Source organism: Emydura macquarii, unplaced genomic scaffold (genome assembly GCF_026122565.2).
Source record: "Emydura macquarii macquarii isolate MOO-44397 ecotype Brisbane River unplaced genomic scaffold, CSIRO-AGI_Emac_v2 contig_450, whole genome shotgun sequence".
Taxonomy (NCBI): Eukaryota; Metazoa; Chordata; order Testudines; family Chelidae; genus Emydura; species Emydura macquarii.
Genome location: NW_027130587.1, coordinates 15517457 through 15537732, shown reverse-complemented (window position 1 = coordinate 15537732; position 20276 = coordinate 15517457). Strand labels below are relative to the sequence as shown.

At 38.1% G+C, this 20276-nt stretch overlaps 1 protein-coding gene across 4 annotated transcripts in view; it reads left to right on the top strand.

The window, feature by feature from the left end:
• USP32 (ubiquitin specific peptidase 32) overlaps positions 1 to 20276 on the top strand; it is a 126120-nt gene that overhangs the window by 56214 nt on the left and 49630 nt on the right. For all 4 annotated transcript variants that reach the window (XM_067538131.1, XM_067538130.1, XM_067538128.1 and 1 more), the window contains exons 5-6: positions 1913 to 2072; positions 18934 to 19065. In XM_067538131.1, the coding sequence (XP_067394232.1) occupies positions 1913 to 2072; positions 18934 to 19065 (292 nt within the window). The remainder of the gene's footprint in view (positions 1 to 1912; positions 2073 to 18933; positions 19066 to 20276) is intronic.

Sequence of the window (20276 nt, the reverse complement as noted above, 5' to 3'; positions counted from 1 at the left end):
TGAGTAAGATGCAGTCTAAGGCCAGAAGGGACCATCATGACCATCTAGTGGGACCTCCTGCACCTCGCAGGCCACAGGACCTCACCCACCCACTCCTGTAATAGGCCCATAACTTCTGGCTGAGTTACTGAAGTCCTCAAATCTTGATTTGAAGACTTCAAGTAACAGAGGATCCACCATTTAGTCTAGTTCAAACCGGTACGTGACCCATGCTCCACACCTGACCTGTGCTTCCTTTTGTGGAGGAAGGCAAAAAACCCCCCACAACCCAGGGTCTCTGCCAATCTGATCAGGGGGGAAATTTCTTCCTGACCCCAGGTATGGTGACCTGTTAGACCCTGAGCTTGCGGGAAAGACCCGCCAGCCAGAAACTTGGGAAAGAATTCTCTGCAGTAATTCAGAACCCTCTCCAATAGCAATCACAGATGGGTCACATTAATCTCCACCCAGTCCTTAGTGCTTAGCGGTCCCACTTTATCTTTTTTTATTTATATATGGCTAAAGAACCTTTTTACTGTTGGTTTTAATTTCTTTTGCAAGATCCAGCTCTGCTTGGCTTTTGGCAGTTCTCACTTTTCCCCCCGCATTTTCTGCACTCCAAGAGATAACTTTCCTTGCTGATTCATTCCTTCTTCCATGCCTTGTAGGCTTTCTACGGTCTCTTAATAACTTGTCTGAGATGTTTTTGTTCATCCATTTTGGTCTGCAGCCTTTCCCGACTAATTTTTTCTTCTTGCTTGAGGTGCGGGCTCCAGATAATTTCTGCAAGTTTGACTTAAATTAATTCCAGAGAGGCACACATTTTTAACAATGAGGGTGATTAACCATTGAAACAAACTAACAAAGGAACTGGTGGGTTCGCCATCTCTGGATGTTTTCAGATCAAGACTGGATATCTTTCTGGAAGATATGCTTCCTTTAAACACAAGTTATTGGGCTCAATACAGGGGTAACTGAAATGTAATGTCGTGTACTGTGCAGGAGGTTGGAGTAAAGGATGTTTTTATCCCTTCTGGTCTTTAAACTCTGAGTCTGAAAAATCCTAAAACTCACCTGGAAACATTGCCTTCCTTGGCAAATAAGGAACCCAAGAGCTGGACTGCTTGTGGTCATTAAGGATTCCAAGAACTCTTGCAAATTAGGGGTGTCACCTAGGTGTCCTAACCAGATTCCAACTTGGATAGAGATATTCTGCCTACTTCAGTCTTCCCTGCAGTTTGTGATGGTATTTTTCTTCATTTTTGTGCCCTAAACTGTTTGTGGTGCTGATACTTTATATTACCCGACTGCTGTGTTTCACTCTAGAAGTGGTTGCACTTCAATGATTGATGAAATGTTCACTGGGTGTGACTTGTGTATTGATTTACATATATATATTTCAAAATATTTTGGAATCAATAGGATCAAGTGGTGTTGGATAAATCTGATGTATTGGTTGTAGTGACGCCCATAAACTATAGTAGTTGTCCGTTTTCTGCTGATAAAGGGCTTCATGCACTTTCACTGCATGGATGTACCAGGAATATTTTGTGCTTTTATAGAATTTATTATCTGGGGAGCTCAGGGTTTTATCTGCCACAGGAAAATACATTAAAGTTGATAAAAACCATGGAAGTGGTAGGAAAGTATTATCCCTGTTTCACCGAGAGAAACATGTTTAAGTGACTTTCCCAAGGCCACACTGAGTCTGTAGCGGAGCTGAAGTGGAACCCAGGGCTCTCATTTCACAGTCTTGTGGTAGATTTCAGAGCCAGGTGGAAGAATGAACTTGGTCCCATGGACATTGTTTCAGCACCTGTTCTTAGAGGAGGTTGCCATACCCTCTCATTCATACAGCTGGCTATTTCCTACTTACTACTGCTCCAGGAGGAGAGGAGAATGACTTATTCAGTTTTACTTCCTTTTACTGCAGGGTGAAAAGGTAAACTATGAAAAGTTTAAGAATTGGTTATTGCAGAACAAAGATGCTTTCACGTTCTCTCGTTGGCTGCTGTCTGGAGGAGTGTATGTTACACTCACCGATGATAGCGATACCCCTACCTTCTATCAAACTCTGGCTGGAGTCACACACTGTAAGTAATTGCCATTCCTTGCTGTGTAAACGAGATTTTTTCTTACAGACCTGGCCTTTGCTGTCCTGAGTTCAGAAAACTGAACTTTTGCCTCCCTGTGGTCATTCAACAAATCCTCTACTGCTCTGTTAGGTTAAGCTACATACAGTTCCACTGTTGAGGAGTGTTAATTGTTAGATAATTGTTTTTTTTAGAGGAAACAGTGCTGAGGTCACTAGACATTTTTTAATGGATGCTTTCAATTAAGTTTTTTTTTTTTTTTTTTTTTTTTTAATGTTGTAAAGTGCCAAATGGAAAATATATTTTCCATGTCTCTTCCTTTTTCTAATGAACTTAAATGAAAAGTTTTATTAATTTGATTCCCTTATATGTGCACCGAACATCACAAATATCAGCACAGATCTGTACATACTGTTTCAAAAACATCAGTGGTATATCTCTTAATGTTTGTGGTTCTTCGTGCAGTGAACAACATTTTAGCTTTATTAATTGTCATAGATCTAAACTAAACAGAGTGAAACCCAGTCAGTACTTGCATATAGGAAAGCTCTCCAAAGCAATGTAGATGGAACTCTTTCTCTGACTTGATACTGAAGTAATACTCAGGCCATTTTGATGATCTGAGGTGCTGTTTTTCAGATGGGATGTAAAATCAGGGCCTGATTAGTTTACATTATGCTTATCCAAAATTTTGGTTAGTTTCAACTGAATTTATTCTTCTACTTTTAAAAACTGTATGTATTACAACTACCTCTGGAGTAACATTTAAGTGGTAGATAAATAATCCTTGCATAAAGTTTGCGAAGGACTTGGGTATCATTTAAGAGAGGAAGGATAATCTTGTGGTTAAGATATTCGGCAGCGGTTTGACCAGCAGCTTGACCAAGTTTGCAATATCTACCACAGACTTTCTGTGTGATCTTTCGCCAAGTCATTTAATTTCTCTGTGCCTCAGTATCTCAGTGGTAGAATTATAGATAGTCCGTTGACTTAGATTTAAATAACTCCCATAAAAGCTCCTCTTCTGAGCTCTAGGTGCCTTTGCCATCAGTTGAAAATACATTGATTTGATTGTTAATGATTATCTAATGGCATGTTTTCTCCTCAAATGCATACAGCTACGAGACACCCGCATAAGCATTTACATTGTTTTTATGACTAGAGATCTCAACTGAGATTGGGGTTCCGGGAGTCACCAAGAGTTTACAGGCTTGACAGGCAAGATACACAGAGAGTGGGAGAGGAAACAGAGGTGCACAGGAGAAGTGACTTAGCTATAGTCACATGACATGTCAGCAGTGGTGGAGCTGAATAGATCTCCTGAATGCCAATCCGGTGCCCTATCCATTGAATCAGATTACCTCTCCGAACCAAATCAAAATCTACTATCCCCCCAAGATCTAAAGAAAACCTCATTGCTAAACTTCTCAACATTTCTCCCAAACACCTGTTCAGACTTTGAAATTGCCCAGGTGTTTTCACTTTCAGGCATGCTGCAGACCAAGATAGGGGAGGGGCTCTGAGGATAATGTTTTTTCTATATCACAGGGAGTTAGTAAGATACATTCATGTTTGTGAGGTGTTCAGATATTATGGTGGCATGAGGGCCTAAGTAACTTAATGGGTTCTTCAGGATCAGTATTCTTTATTAAAAATAAAATGGAATGAGGCTGCCAACACTGTATATATCCTTGCATCTTGAAAATTCCATGAGGTTTATTTATACTTGATCTTGTGAAAATTATGAGCAGCATGGAATGTGCTGAGGGAGATAGTGAATTGTATTAAGTAAGGCTGTACGGAGGGTGGCCGCTTTTGGAAATTTGTGAGTCAGAGGTCAACCCAGTCACAGACTCTTAAAAATCCAAATTATGCCCATTTCCCTTAAACCAAATACCTGCCAGCAGATTTGCAAACTGTTCCACTTGCACTTCTTCCAGTAGAATTTATGGCTGTAACCAATGCCCTGGGTAGTCTGAGGAAGTTGGAACTAAATCCTGCAGTAAGGGTTTGGGATTCTAGGTCACCAGAGCAGGAAATGAGTCCTATTTCGAGTAGATGCAGCTATGTATTGTACTTCCCTGTGTGTGCACCCAGCACGCCAGAGGTGGAGAACTTTGCCTAGCAATACCTGTAGGGCAGCACTCGTGCCCTGTGGCCCTTGCCCCTTCCCTGGCCGGGTGGTGCTGCTCCAGCCTCCTCTGGTTTTTTTCACTGCCCGTGGCTAGAGTGGCAGCTTTCGGTCTCAGTTTCTGGAAAATGTTTCCTTGTATGTAATAGTTAGTAGCACCTTAGGTTAAGTTTCGTACTTAGTATAGTATTAGTTAGAGTAGTTTGCTTCCCTCTGCGATGCCCTCACCAGAGTTCAAGCATTGTCCATCGTGTAGGGTAGCCGTCCCTAACAGCGTTCCCCACACAGGGTGCTTGTTGCATCTCAGTGAAGGACACAGCAGAGAGAGGTGCTCCATCTGCAGCTTGTTCACAAAGAGAACTCAGGTGATGCGGGATTTGCGGCTGAAGCAGCACCTGCTAGAGCAAATCATGAGTCCCGCTTAGGCACGCAGGCCCTTGTCTGATCAGCAGTCACCTTTGGATCTGGAAAGTGATGCCACTCTGTGCTCGAGCTCTGGCATTTCCCTCATGAGGAAGAGGAGTCCTTCTACCTCTTCTGGTAGAGTGAGGAAGAGGTCCTGTAAAATGAATTGGAACCGTTCCAGGATTCGGAGCGGCTCCTACTCATCCTCTAAGAGCAGTGCTGATTGGCACCATACTGCCTTTGGCATGTGAAATGGAGCATGTCCATCTAACCACTCCTTGGTGCCACTCTTAGGGCCTGTGCTGTCAACTCCGGTTCCGGTCATAGGGCGTCCATTCAGTCTGGTACTGATGACTTCAGCACCAGCACTGACTGTATCAGTGCCGGCCACATACTAAGCGACATTAGACCTGTGTTGCACCTCCAGTAATGGACTCTGCACAGGTTCAATAGTTCACTGGTGCCGTAGCCACTACTACCTCATCCTCCATTGTGTCCTTGGCACCTTCTGGCCACATCGCAGAGCTGCTGAGCTTGTCGGCACTACAGCTTGCACTGCTCGGGCCTCAGTTGATAGAGTTGAGGCTGATGTTAGCATCCTCAATGTTGGTGCATCCTTTGGCACCATCGTTGTCTTGGCCACCTATCCCTTCGTCGAGTTTATTACTGGCCTTAGCCTCAACATTGGCGCCTTTCCGGGTACCAGGTGGGAGAGTCTCTCATTTGGTACTTCCAGTGCCGAGCCCCCATTCCTCTTCAACATCGATGCCTCCCCATATTGGGCTTCAGATGAGACTGACCATTTGTTTGCCCCATTGGGGCTGACTCCCCTAATATCACCAGAGAGTCTCTGGGATTCCTCAAGATCCATGTTGGGGTAGTCTTCCCCCTCATCATCAGATAGGTGCCAGAGATCACCCTCGCATCCCTTTGGTATTGAATATAAGCATCTGTCCCACAGTTGGGATAGGGGCTCTTGGTTAGGTGTCTACTGGCCGCCAACGCCTTATCTGTATGCCTAGTGGCCTCCTTGGAATCCTTGTGATGCTCGTTGGTCCCTGAAATCCCATTCCTTGACCCAGCTCCAGAGTGAGATCACTAGTCCTGATAGTGGCTCCCACTCCCAAACCATCTCAGCTGCAAGTAACCACTGAGCCCATTCCCCTGGGAACCTTTGGAGCTTTTCCAACTGCATCCTGTGGTGCAAGAATAGGACCTTGGTGCCGGAAACAGCCTCTTCGTCCTCCCTGGACAACTCTACTGTGCTGGAATCTTCCTCTGCCTTGGTGCCTGAGGACTTAAAGGTGTACCAGGACCTCCTAAGGCTTATGGCTGCTATGTTCCCATTCATGGGATGTCAGTGTTTTCAAACCCCATGGCAGTCAGGTTCACTTTAACTGCTGGTTAAAGAGCTGATTCCTTTCTGGAAATTTACTGCTGTCTTAGCAGCTCTTATGAGGCCTCCGTTCGAGCCTCTGGCAACTTTTTTCCTTTCTGCATCAGAAAACTGCCTTCCTTGTGGCACACATCTGCATCACATCTCAGCGAATAACAGCTACAGGTAAGTAACCCTCTTTCTGCAGCAGCCCTAATTGCAAATAGAGATTTTTAGTTAAGTATGAAGTATAATAAACCAATAGAGTACCCCCTTTTATTTATTTTTATATTAAATGCAATTGATGTTCCCACATTATCAGTTTTTCATACTTTACCCCCTTCAGTTTAGTTTTTGCCTTTCGCCTCCAACTGTTTCCCATTTGTTTGGACTGCAGCCCTGAAAAAGAAACTTTATAGACGAAGTCTCCTTAGTCCCTGGCCATTAAGCAGGGTCCCATCCCCCCAGATAACTTGTTTTAGGCTCCCTTCATCTCCTTATCTTAGAATCCGAATAATTTTCACTTTTGTGATAGACTACATGAAATTCCTAAAAAGTCTAATACACAAGTGCTGTAATAAAAAAGATGAAGATTAGAGAGAGAAAATGGACTAAATCACATCAATAGGATACGTAACGTAACTAGACTGGCTCTTTGAAAAGTTGGTCTGTATAGGCTCACTTTACGTTTGGTTGTACTGACGTTATTTTGGCTGCTTGTGCATATGGTGCTTTTTCTTCTCTGAAATTTTCAACTCATGATCTATCAAAATCACAACTTGTAACAATTACTTTGCTGACCTCTGTCAAATCCCTGTGTCACAAATACCTCTCTCTATATAGGCTGTTGAACTCCTTTGACTGTGAAGGTTTAGCCTACTAGGGTGAGGTTATATTAGCATTTCAACAATGTAATGTTTGGTTTGGTTGGTTGTACTTCTGGAGGAAGTGCAATTGTCTCTGTTTTCCATTTAATGGTTATTGTCCCCTTTACCTTTGAGTTATACCTTTCAAATGTCTTAGGTGTTCAGCTGCACAATTTCAGTTCCTGCTTGCCAGTTCCATCTTTGCAGATACTGTTCACCTGTCCCGTCGTGTCGTCCCCCACTTCCCCCCCGGCGCCCCCAAAATAACTTCCTTCTCCAAAAGTATTTTCTGTTAGCTTTGATGATTGTGCTTTGGCATGGTAATTGTCTTGACTGAAAGTGTTAATCTTCATCTCTGCCTATTAAAAACACAAGAGTTAATACTGGTAAAACTTTAAACTGTTTGTTTCACTGCCAAAGATTTTTTTATACTATCAGACATGCATCGCAGAAAGTGTCCTGCGAGAAGCTAGAGCCTTGACTTCAATTTTCTTTGGGAACCTTCAAGCTTTGTTGACTACATTATAGAAGCTTGTGCTGTTAGCTGTAGCTACAATTTCCATTAGTAATTGTAGCAGAATTTTAAAGCATCATCAAATATTTATTTGTTGTGAAATTCAGCATCTTTACTGGATGTTTCAGCAGGAAACAAGTAATATCATGAAACTGATCCATTCTTCTCACAACTCACACATCTAATAAATTTTGAATAGCTGGTAATATTGTCAGTTCCTTGATTTCCAATTTTTTATGGGCCAATTACCCAGCAATATAAATGGATAAGAAATTATTTTTCCATTGTTAGGATTAAAAGAAACAACAAAAAACTCTATAAAAATGCACATTAGGTGACACTTTCCTAAATGTTCAGCCACATGTGGGACTTGAGCTGTGAATCATGTAGCTTAAAATCCTATATATGGCTTTGCGCTTATAAAAGTGACTCAAACTGTAGAAATCACAGCTGTGTAGCAAAGACGTTAAACTGTAGTTAGCTTAATCTAGAAAACCTACAGAATTATTAATTACTAAGAATAAGTTATAGTTTCAGGATAAAATCAAAATATAAAATAGAGTAAATTTTGTGTTGATTATTTACCTATCAAGTGTAGAAAATGACGATGAGAAAAAGAGGAAGTGTCGGGGCTGTAAATATCACATCAAACATTGGAATGTGGAAAATTGACTAGAACATACTGGTGACAGCCAGAAGATGGTAAACTATTCTGCCTGCTGCTGACTGTTGTGCACTAATTCTTTTCTATGATGCTGTTGATGATTTTCCTAATGGTCCCAGGGGTCAAAAATAAATGTCATTGTGTGATTTATGTAACACAAATTTAGCAGCAATGAAAATATAAATGGGTTGAGCAGTTCAGAGAAGGTTGTATTAAAGCATGAATATTTTGTACTTTCTGATATGCACAGAGTATAACTCAACTTGCTTATTCTTTAGTAGAGATTATTTTAACCATGTGTTCTTAATACAGTTGCCCATATAAAATGAGTGCTGCTATGAGAGAGTTGTTTTTTCTGTGAGTGGAGATTGACTTTGGTGCTTTTTGCTGGGATATTTGCCTTTTGAGGGAACAAGTCACTGAAAGGATATTTAAAAAACAAAAGTAAATATTGTTAGCCAAGTGTAATGTACAGTTGCTTGTTTGAAATTCTGTTCTAGTGTAATCAGTAAAATTTTATAACAAAGGTTTACTAGTGTATTTCCTAGATGCTAATACCAAGCTGTTATTTCATAGGATGCTCTCTGCAACTACATTGTTTAAACAGACGCCAACCCTTCTCCCTTCTTATTTTCCATTAAACTTGTTGACTAATGTGGCATGGACATGAAAAATTACTATGATAAAAATAGTGGAAGTTATTAACATTGATTCAGAAACACACAGCAAACATTTATTGTAAAGCATCAGTGACTCCATTTAGATTTATTTAATGACCCATGATATCAAGGAAACACAAAAAGAATTATAATTTTTCACTGGTAAATAACATTTATGTTTGAATGCAGATGAGTTTAATTACATTTCTCAGTACAATTATAAACGAAAGTTTGAAGTCACAGTAAGTTGCACACACTTGCCATTTTTAATCAAATTTTGTTCCATTTCACCTAAATCATAAATATTATACAATGGTAGTTATTTCAGTTGAAAGCTAGCAGAATAATTTTGTGATTTGATTTTATGGGGTTTAAAAGGTGCTTTGGGATGAGAAGAAAAGAGAAACTTTTAGCCTGGTATATTCGAGTGGTATGGGGGTGGGGGGGGGGGAGAAAAATATGATTTGTCTTGCAAAGGTTTGAGGAATATTACACACTCCTCCTTGTGAATATCCAGTAGCGAAGTACAAGCTTTAAATGTCTCTTTTGGGGAGTATAAAACTGGGTACTATATACCTCTTTATTTTTATAATGCTTTTATTTCATACTGACTTAATAATACTGACTTAATAAGAGTAATAAGCATATAAGCAAGGCTATAATCCTCTCAAGGAGGTCTAGTGACACCATAAATCACTAGTGGAGCTTAACTACAGTGTCAGTAGGGCTCTAAATTGGCCCTTTGTTTCTTTGTTTAACATCATTGTACATCTCTCTTTAATAATGTATAGTTTTATATTTAAAACACTGTTTACACTCCATGGTCTACAGAGCAGTGTTAAGAATTAGGAAGTATATAATTCTCATTCTACACTCCAAGACAGAGAAAAATTCAGAGTTTGTAAAGCCGGCCAAGGACTCAGTGGGAAGAGAATGTAATACCCCTTAAATTACTGCAAATCATTTATCATTGCAAATTAAGTTTCTAACATTATATGGCGCTCCAAGAACCAAGTACAGTATTTTAGTAATAGCATTTTTAGCCACATGAGACTTCACTTTTTGGCATGCCCTGGCTGTTGAGTACTTTACTATGGCAGCAGGGTTAGAACAGAGATTCTCCTATATCAAAAGCACCTACCACTTGGTCTAAAGGAAAAATTTCTTTAGCTATTAGCAGTAAGAGGGCCTTATCACTGAAGTTCTAAATCCTTACACACTAGTCAACTTACTATTAATATAACAGCATGCTGTTTAATACCACTTTTGCCTATCGCTCAGGCGGTTTAGTCCTCTGTGTTTGTACAGGGATCATGAATACCTAAAATTCTCCCTCTAGTTATAGTTAAATAAATTGTTTCTTATTTTCCTCCTCTACTTGTTCCTTTGCTATTTTTTGTAGCACCTACAAGTGTGCTAGGTGTTTCTGATTTACTATTGCAGAATGGCAGTGGTTACTCTTCTTTAGTGGATGTTAGATCTTTTTAAGTCAGTTTGGGGGTTTTCATGATGTCTTCGTAAATGTTAGTTGTGGTTGTTTATTTGGTTAGGGTTTACAATACATGACTGATAAGTCTTCAGTCTATTTGGAATATTTATATATATAGATACATTGACTGAGGAGCAGGAAAAAGTTCTGAAATAATCCAGTCAGCTAGTTATGTAGTCCTTGGTTCAGTAAAGCATTTAGTGCACATGCCTAAATTTAAACTCCTGAATAATCCAATCCCCAGCAATTCACTTGAGCAAGTGCTTAAGTTTTGACTGAAGTTCTGCACTTAACCAGCCCATTGTCACCATCCGTAAGCAAAAATGTTTGGATGACTGAAATTCAGATATAGACTGTACAGAAAATATCCTGATTTAGAGAGTCATTATCATTACAAGTACTGCTGCATGTGATATCTGAACAAATAGGAGTAGGTGAGTATGATGTTGGAAGTCACCAGTTTGTAGCGAATGATTATGGAATCCTCTCTTGATCCTGTGAAATGTCTCATAGCAATAACTGTCTGCCCAAAAGTTTAGTTAATTTAACTCCTATACAAGAGAAGCGTTGAATGAACCACAGAGCTTGCCCTATGACTGAAATACAAATGGGTGGAAAAAAAGAGCATGCAAGCATTTGAAATAATGTTGGGTGAAGGGAACTGTTTCTGGAAAGAGTGGGTTTAAAATCACGTACACTTTTATGCAAAGATATATTAGGATCTGGGTCTGTAACAGGAAAGGAAAACGAGGTGGTGAATCAGTTTCACTCGTTAAGGCCTGGTCTACACTGGCCGTGGATTTCAGCAGCAGTCAGCAGGAGATACGCAAGCTACGTACAGTAACTTGCGTATCTCCTGTTGACTTCCTAACATTTACTTACCACGCCGTCTCGTCTGCACTGCGCCGATGGGAAATGCCCTCCCATCGACACAGCGCTACGCTTCTTGCCGGGGTGGATTTGCAGAGTCGACTTCTGGGTTTGATTGAGTGAGTCTTCACTGCTGCTCAGTCGAACCCGCAGAATCGATCCTGCACTGCCGGCGGTGTAGGCATAGCCTAAAAGGCTGTCTGGAGCGAGGCTTCTCTGCAGCATTCTTTGATCATTATAACCACACTTACAACTGCAATATCTCGGTATGATACTCAAAAGTATGCTGTTTATAAGTTATGAGGTTTCCTTGAAATACATATTTAGCTTTTTGTGGTTGCATTTTAAATGTGAAAACAACCATACCCTGGTGTGAACTAGTGTTCTGAAGTTTTTCCATATGCCTTAAATTCTTAGTCAGGACTTGTTTGTCATGAAGTCAGCATTTCTGTTTCTCTTTAAATTGATATTCACTTGCACCTGCAACATAGGTGCTTAGATATTAAGATGACTGTCACAGTGTAAGAACCTGCATAAAACAGGAAACATAGCCCCTTTCACCTTCATCTTGTTTTGCTTGATAATCAACAGGAAGGGATATTTTAGTAAGCTTTAGGCCAATATGAAAAACCCCTAGTGTGGTTTAATCTTCATCTCACTACCTTGTTATCCTCTTAGCTGCTGGGTCATTGTATGTCACTTTAAGCTGCTCTCTCTGCCGGAGGCCCTAGAATCTTCTGTTAATTTGAAAGTAACAAACAACTGCGTTTGTACAAAAATACTTCTGTTCAGTCTGTTTGGGTAGCAGACCAGCTATTTGGAGATGAAGAGCTGTGTATGTGGATGGGAACTGTATTTTACTTGGAGAATATTATGATGAACAGTGATACAAGACGAGCATTAGTTAAAATGTTGGGAATATGGTATGCTTCTACTGTTGCGAACCAGAGAGAATTATACCTTTAGGTGAGTAAAAAATAATTGATTTTTTTGAGTTTGTTGAAATACTCATAACCCTGATGCATCAGTGTATACTTGTTTACAATATTTAAGAAGCAAATACAAAACTGTATGAATACTGCCTTTGAATACAGTTTTTTTGTGTGCGTTAATGTGCATAAAGTTTCAAAGTACTTTGCTGTGTTTTAGATTGACAACTCCGCAGGTACCATATTTCTGCAAAAAATATTGTGCTAATTTTTCTCTGATTGTATGTATTGTAAAAAAGAAAGATATTACTACTGTAAGTGCCAGAAAATTTATATTTTAGCTCCCAAAGAATAATAGATAAAACGTGGCAAAAGTCTTGAGTTATTAAGCTTATATCAGCTGAGAGGTAGTTTATACTTTATAAAGGCTGTGATTTGATGTGTACTTGAGATTTTTAACATGGCTCTGATTGTGGGTGTTGAATTACTGTTACTTTTTAACTTGCATTTTAAAGTATAGTACAAATTGAAGTTGTTCATTTGAAAAATTAGCCAAAGAAATAAGAAACATCCAGACAAACGAATTTAAAGCGATAAACTATTAATGTACTATAACTCTTTTTGAAAAAACAATGACTATATAGCTGAGGTTAGTCCTGCTTTGAGCAGGGGGTTGGACTAGATGACCTCCTGAGGTCCCTTCCAACTCTAATATTCTATGATTCTATGATCTTTACCATGATTTAAATGTATTGCCCACCTAAGAATATAAGTGACCTCCCTGGTTTAGGTAATGGTCTAATAATGTAATGAATTGAGAATACACACTTCAGGACATCCCCTGTATGAGACTCTGATACCAAAAGTTCTTTGGGGCAGGTACTAACCTTTATTATATATTTGTACAGCATCTAGTACAGTGGGGTCTCAACCCAGATATAAGTGTCTCATAATTGAAAAATGTGTATAAATACTACTTGACCTAGGCTACCAACCTTTTGTACTAAACCTCAATGTGTAAGAAATGTGTATTTTGGCGTATAAGGCTAGAATCACCAAAAAATTATGGAGTATACTTACGCAAAAAGCTTAAATATACAACATGCTGTATAGTTGCTTTTCTATGTATACGTTATATTCACAGAAGTTTATTGAAGTTTTTTTTTTCTTTCTCTTATTTTTGGTATCTAAAATATTTAATTTTATAAGTCTATTCAATACAATGGACCAGTCTGGCTGGTGTTATCTGTGTAGCAGCTTTATTATTCATTTTATAATCCTTTTAGAGATGACAGTCTGAAAACAATCTTTTCAATGACCTTGCTATTCAAAGCACTGCTTGACAAAATTGCAGATAAAACATCAGTTGGTAATCATTCTTCTCCAAGGTTAAATTGGCACAAGCAATTAAGATAACTTTGAAGAAACAAAGTATGCCAAACATGCTTTATTAAAGGAAACACAAGCTGTTTTAAGTTTCCTTTATTTTTAAAGGAAATTAAATTGTTGTCAGTCAATTTACCCAATTGTACTTAATTAAACATAAACATTGCAGATGCCTCAGTAAGCAGGTTCACATTGCCACTACCTACTCTTCTTAGTTTGGTAGGTGTTTAGGGCATTGTGTTAACCCCTGATCCTTTCTTATGTAATTGTCAAGTGTTACTAGTCACCCTTGATATCATGCATCAGAGTTGGTCTGCTTGTTATCCTTTTATATTTCCTTATTTCTAAATGTAACTAGTCATAAAGATAAGTTAAAAGAAAAGGTAAATTAGTGTTTCCGTTACTTCTAACAATCAAAGAAAACTAGGGACAACATACATGCAGAAAAATTTTCATAGAAAACACAAATTTGTCCTTCACGTAATCTAAATAATAACCAGTGAAATCAATATTACTATTCAGTTTTCCATAGTTGCTTAAAAATCTGTCAGACAGGGTATCCCATTTCTTCTAACATTGTTCTTCTCTTAAACATTTACTTTTGATTTTGAAGCAACAAGAATGTTTTCTTAACTTTTTCTACAGAAGATACAGATTAATACTCTACTCCTTAGAGGAAATTTTCTGAGACTTGTTCTCAGTACATCACCATATTTAAATCTGTAAGAAAAATACACTTTTCCTCAGCTGTGTCTTCTGTCCTTCTGACAAATTCTCCTGTTTATTCAATCTCTAATAATCTCAGACGTGTGTCTTGGTGAGTTATCTTGACAGTCCAATAATGTCATTCTTTAGAATGTCCCAGATCTGAGTTTTGTTCTATCACAGTTCAGTATTCGAGGTAAACTCAGGAGACTACTTGCAACTATAATAGTCTTAAAAGATGTATAGTTTACCTATTTCTCCTCCACTTTGATTCATAACTAGAATCACCTTCTTTTATATGTTGTGTATACTCAAGCGGGGAGGATAAAGACAAGGAAGTGTGTCTACAATTTTCACTGGCAAATTATAGGAAAATACCTTTTTGCTGTACATACAAGGACACCTAAGTATCACATCCTGGAAGAGAGAAACCAACTCTACTATGAGCTGGAATGACATTTAGGCTGTTGCCATCCAACATGCATGCGGAACATCCTGTTTTTCTTCTAGGCACTAGGTGTGGCCACTTTTTATGCTCATACCCAGAGTGCAAAGTCCTTTCACAATGACCTCTGGAAATAATCTGAATGGTTTGGGTGTGATGTTCTTGCTTTTTTGTGCAAAGTTTCCATCTATGTTTTTAAAGGGAAAGGATAAACCTACATTAAATGAAGGTATTTGTTTTTAAACTAATCTTTGGACTCACTGCTTTAAGCAAATAAATCATGGGTCTAAACTGTCAAAACGTCATTATCTTTTGTGTTTAACACCTACAGAGTTTTTGTTTTTTTGTTTGAGACAAATCCTCTTACTTCAGGTTATCCACTGTTATTACTCCTCTGGATACATTTGATGGACTGCTGTGGAATATAGATATGCATTTCCCATTTTCTATATTGGACTCTCTTTTGATTATCTGAATTGAACAACATTAAGTTTCCTGCTTATGTTCATGCTTGGCTCCTCAGCCTAACGAGCTACATCTCTAGCCTGTGTGGCAGTGGTAGGTGGTAGCCTGTGGTTTTGGAATTAAAAGTTTTTAACCTTTTATCAAGTAACTCATTTATTCTACCTTATTGAAAATACGTATTTTTGAAGCCAAAGCTCTGAAGCTAATATTCGATGCTTTGTTTTTGTTTTTAGTTGAGGCAGGTTGTTACAGAATCACCTAGATGTGTTTCTTTCCTGTAAACCCTTGATACTTTTACAATAAGACAGAATAATTTGATAGAATGTCACTTCTGACTGTATACAATAGGGAGGTACTTAGGCAGGGATCACAGACTCACAACGGACATGAGTTTTAGGTAAAGGGAAAGCCATGCATTTTTAGAACCAAGGTAAATGTCCAAGTCCTGCACAACTAGAGAAACCTATATTCAACTTCCAGGATTGCCTGTTGAATTGGAAATAGCACAATGGAATATTGTATGTTGGTTGTGGGGAATAAGATCTCAGTAGGAGTTGGTCTGGCTTCCATGCATGAATAACTGAACTCTAAAAATGGAAATGTTGCCTGTTGGGCTTTTCTGTTCTATGCATCTGTCTTCCTTTATGAAGGCCTTAATCTGCCAGAAGCTCCCATATCTTGAAGTGTAGGATCTTTAGTGCACTTTACTACCAGAGTGATGGGAAAACAATCCAAGAACATAGAAAATTTGCATTTATTACATACTGAGAATATTTCAGTTTTAAAAAAAAAACATAGTTTGGTTAGGTCTTAAAGTTAGCTTTCTTTGCATAATCATTAGCACTCTCCATGTGTCCCTTTACCAAGTTTATTTTATGTGCACTTTTTCCGTGTATAGTGGCTAAATCTCTGTTCTTATAAAATATAGCAATGAACCTTTTTGTCTAGTGTATTCTCTCTGTGAGCTCAAAGGAATAATACAGGTATTTTCAGTTTCTAAATGTAATTTGTCATTGATAGTCAAGAATTCAAAAGCTGATAAGTACATCCAGTTCTAAAGATAATTACTACATTTCTGAATTTATAGAGAACCATCCCATGTTGTTCATAGATAATATTGCAATTGCATATTTTTGGAAAATTGCATATTTTTCTTTTAAATATTGGAATTGTCAGTTTGTTTCTGTTTTAAAATATTACCTTTTTAAAAGCCTAGGTTTCAGCATGGTGAGTATGCAACGAGAACCTTAAAGAAACTCTGTAAAGATAAAAAGTATGGTTCTGATTCTGGAGTGGGGCTAGAACCTGGGAACATTTCTTTTCATCGCTGCAAAGAATTTCCTGAGACATAGAAGTATGCCGCAGGTCACAGAGAGGCCTGGAGGCAGCTGTAGGAAGTTGCTGTAAATTAGAGCAGCCAGGATCAAGGCCCATTAAAAAAAAATCTTAAATTTGTTATTGCTACACTCTAGAATATTAAAACTGTGAAAGATTTTAAAAATCATATTTGCATTTTTTATGTGGCTCTTTTGCTTTTTACATGTCACTCTCCTTGGACAGTGAATAACTAGACTAGTTGGTGGTGGATACATCAATGCAGTATTTGTTGTGGGTAATGACAATGCAAATATAATAGCTGTTTCCATTGACATTGTAATGGGTTCCTCAGATCTCATGTGCTACTAATTCTAACGGCTCTGATTGGAATATTGTGATGCTATTGAATGTGCATTGGAGACAGGAGAAACTAAATAGTTTCATTGTGCATCTTTTTCTAGTTAATTTCTTTAAATACTTTGTTCGAGGATACCCCAAAAAGACAGGAGTCCAAACCCCTGCTTCAAATGTAATGTTTTTAAATAATTTCTCCAACCTTGCAGTGATGAAGTAGCTAGCTCTGCATTACATTATATGCCTGCAGGGCTGTTAAGTTATGTTCACACTAATTTTAATGTGATTGTTACTCTTGTGAATGACCAAACTGGATAAAGTAAATTTAATACAACTACATTTTTCTTGCGACATTCACCTATTTTCAATGTAATGAAAAGCACTAATGAGTGGTGGTCAAAAAATACAAACTAATAACTTTAACCTTGAGCTGTGATCCATAACTATTTTAAAAAAAAATTGCAAGCCTATTCCACTATTTCTTTTCCCAAATATATATGCTGTTTATGGTGAGAGGTAAACCAAAAGCAGCTGGTCAGTGCATTCGTAGAGGGGCAATGTAAATTGCCTGTCAAAATCCAATAAGGGCATGAGAAAGCGTTCCTTCCCTTCTATTAAATTTTTTTGCCATCAGAGCTGACCAAATTCTCATGTCTGGAATACATACTGGCCTGTATTGATCCACTAAAACCAGGAGTCGAGGCAAAGGTGAAATGTTAAAATTGCCTCCCTTTGTTTTTCTTCTGGTTTTAGTCCTTGTGACATTGTTTTGTTTCTGTAGCCTAACCAGGCCAAATAGCTGAAGTTAAATCCTATTAGAAAGCTGGCATGGTTTTAACGGCTTAGAACCATCTGGGAATGAGATCACACATGCTGTTTCTTAATATAGACAGCTTTGTTATTAAATAGATATTTGAGAAACACTTAATTCACACCACTCTAAAGTACTGTTGACACATGTACTTATAACACTTGGGTAAAATACTTTGGCGGAAATATTTCTTGAACAGGTTGTTATTTCAAGCACAGAAATTTATCTAAGACTTCAATTTTCTGGAGGCTGCTGTTTGCACGTGGAGTTTTAGTCATGCTTTTTTGTGGAACCTTTTACTCCTCCCATTGGCTATTTTAGAATTAATTGGTTAGTAGAGACTTTGCATATTTTTCTCATTCATCTGATAATGATCTTACAGTTAAACTAAAGATTAGAAACCATCTAGTTGTGCACATCACTGGCGTAAATTCATGCACATTCCTGTGGTTGTTTTTTCCTTCACCCCTTTCCCATTCCTTGCTATATTCTTGACAGCATCCTGTCTTTAAATTACTATAATCCCTGTCCTGAAGAGATCACAATCTAAGTTTGGGCATTGGAGCCCAACTACTCATTGGATCTCCAGTGCTTCTGTAATACAAACAATGAATAAGAAAAGGAAAGATAGGCAAATGGTTGGATAGTTGGAAACAATCATTAAATGTAGAAAGAGGATAATGTCTAAATGTAACTTTCAGTTATAGTTGTATTAACTGTTAGTTTTAATTCCACAAGACTCCAAACAGGAATTTGTTCTAGCTTCAATTTTCAAACATGAATGCTTCAATAGAGCAGCCAAGTCCTGTACTTGGATGTTCTTTATACTTCTATACTTTATACTCATTTTACATCCCAATTTCAGTATTCAAATGTGTGGTGTCCTGTTAAGACCTGCATTGAGAAAATAGGCTTTCTGTGCAATTAGACATCAGTGTAGGGGGAAATTATGTCAGAGAGGAAGAGACTTCAAGAGACTCAGCAACTGGCAGAAGTTCACTTCTGTGGTACCTTTTGACATATGATATCAAGGCAGTGTAATTGATTTTACTCTCTGGAGTAATTGTGGTGATATGCAGTGATTCTATATGTGAGGAAACTCTAAATTTAGCTTGTTTCTCCATTGTTACCATGAACTTGTACCTGCAGGATACAGGCATAAAATGCTTCATTGTTTCTCTTTTCAAAGAAATAATCTTCTGTTTTCATTGTGCTAAGTTTTTTTTAACTCCCTGTATGTGTGGCAAAAGTTTCTGTCTAAACTATTCCTTCATTTGCAGACAAACTACATGGGATATTTTTAATAACTTCTCTAAATATTCGTAAGTGAATGCTAAAATTCTAGTAGCTGCTTTATAAATATCCTAGACAATGTTGGTTATGCATATTCTTTGCATTGATATGAATTAAATGTTTGCTTTAAAGACGTTCTGTTTGTCAGAGATTTATTGATTTATTTATTTATTGGATATACAGTGGAAGAATCAGACATCATTGATCTTGAAAAACGATATTGGCTTCTGAAGGCTCAGTCAAGAACTGGACGTTTTGATTTAGAGACATTTGGCCCTTTAGTTTCCCCTCCCATTCATCCATCTCTGAGTGAAGGTATGGGACATTGATAAAAATATTCATTCTATGAAGTTGTATTGGTGTGGGGCTTAGGTACTCTACTCTAATTTAATCTCAGGAGTGCTTAATTGTAGAACTTTAAAAAGCCAACCTCTCGTATAGACACAATATTGTTTTCTTAGTGTCCAGAAGAACATACATTCATTTTCATTCCTTTTTTTTGAAGCTTATGTTGAGAGATGTATTTCTCTCAACTCTAAATATTCAAAAACAGAATAGAAAGCATTTATAAGTCCTTGTTTGTTGGCAAATGTAGAATGACAAGAAGTAGTTCAGATGTATGCATCTCAGAGGAACTATCATGAAAGCTGGCAAATGTTCTGATCTTTGTTGTGTAAGTTATAATTCCTTGCAATTTTTTTATTGCCATAATTAAAATTCTCTAACATGAGAAAATATTCCACTGTGTCTTGAGCTGGGAATATGGAAATTATTTTTTTTTTAAATCAAGTAGTTTCATCTGTAAAGTGGATATTCAGTGTGCTCAGTTAAAATGTTGTCCTACAGTCAATTAAAGAGACCTTTCTTTATAACAGCTCAAGATAAAGAGGGTGAAAGCGACTAGTTGACTCAGAAGCTTGGTAATGGGATATAGAGCGATTCATAACTAGGTTGGCCCTTCCAAGTCCCAGCCAGGTTGGTAGTGACTGAAGGTTGTAACCATCTAATAGCTGTTGGGTGCTCCATGTGAATAAGTCAGGTCTTATTCCACTTCTTTATGAACTAGTGTCCATATCACAAAAACTACCACAATTGTCACTATTTGGCAACGTCATTCGGCTCTAAATAACGGGGTGGCACATCCTCAGCTGGTATATATTGTCATAAATCCACAACAGAGCAAACAATTTAAGCCATATTAGGATGTGCCCCTAAATGGGCCATGGCAACTCAACTATCCTTTCTCTGCTAAAAGTGATGTTTATCCCTGTTATAGCACATTAGTTGGGACTGATGCAGAGATCCCTAAACTATTGTACCTGCTGCATCTATTTTGTGAATGGTACACTTGATTCATTGAGGACAAAGCTTTCATTAAGAGGAGAATTTTCAAAAGTGCCTAAGAATTGAGGTGTTCAAGTCCCATTGATAGTTCTCCTAAATCACAAAGAGCCAGATTTGTAAAGGTATTTAGGTGCCCGAAGATACAGATAGCTTCTAATGGGATTTTCCAAAGCATCTAGGTG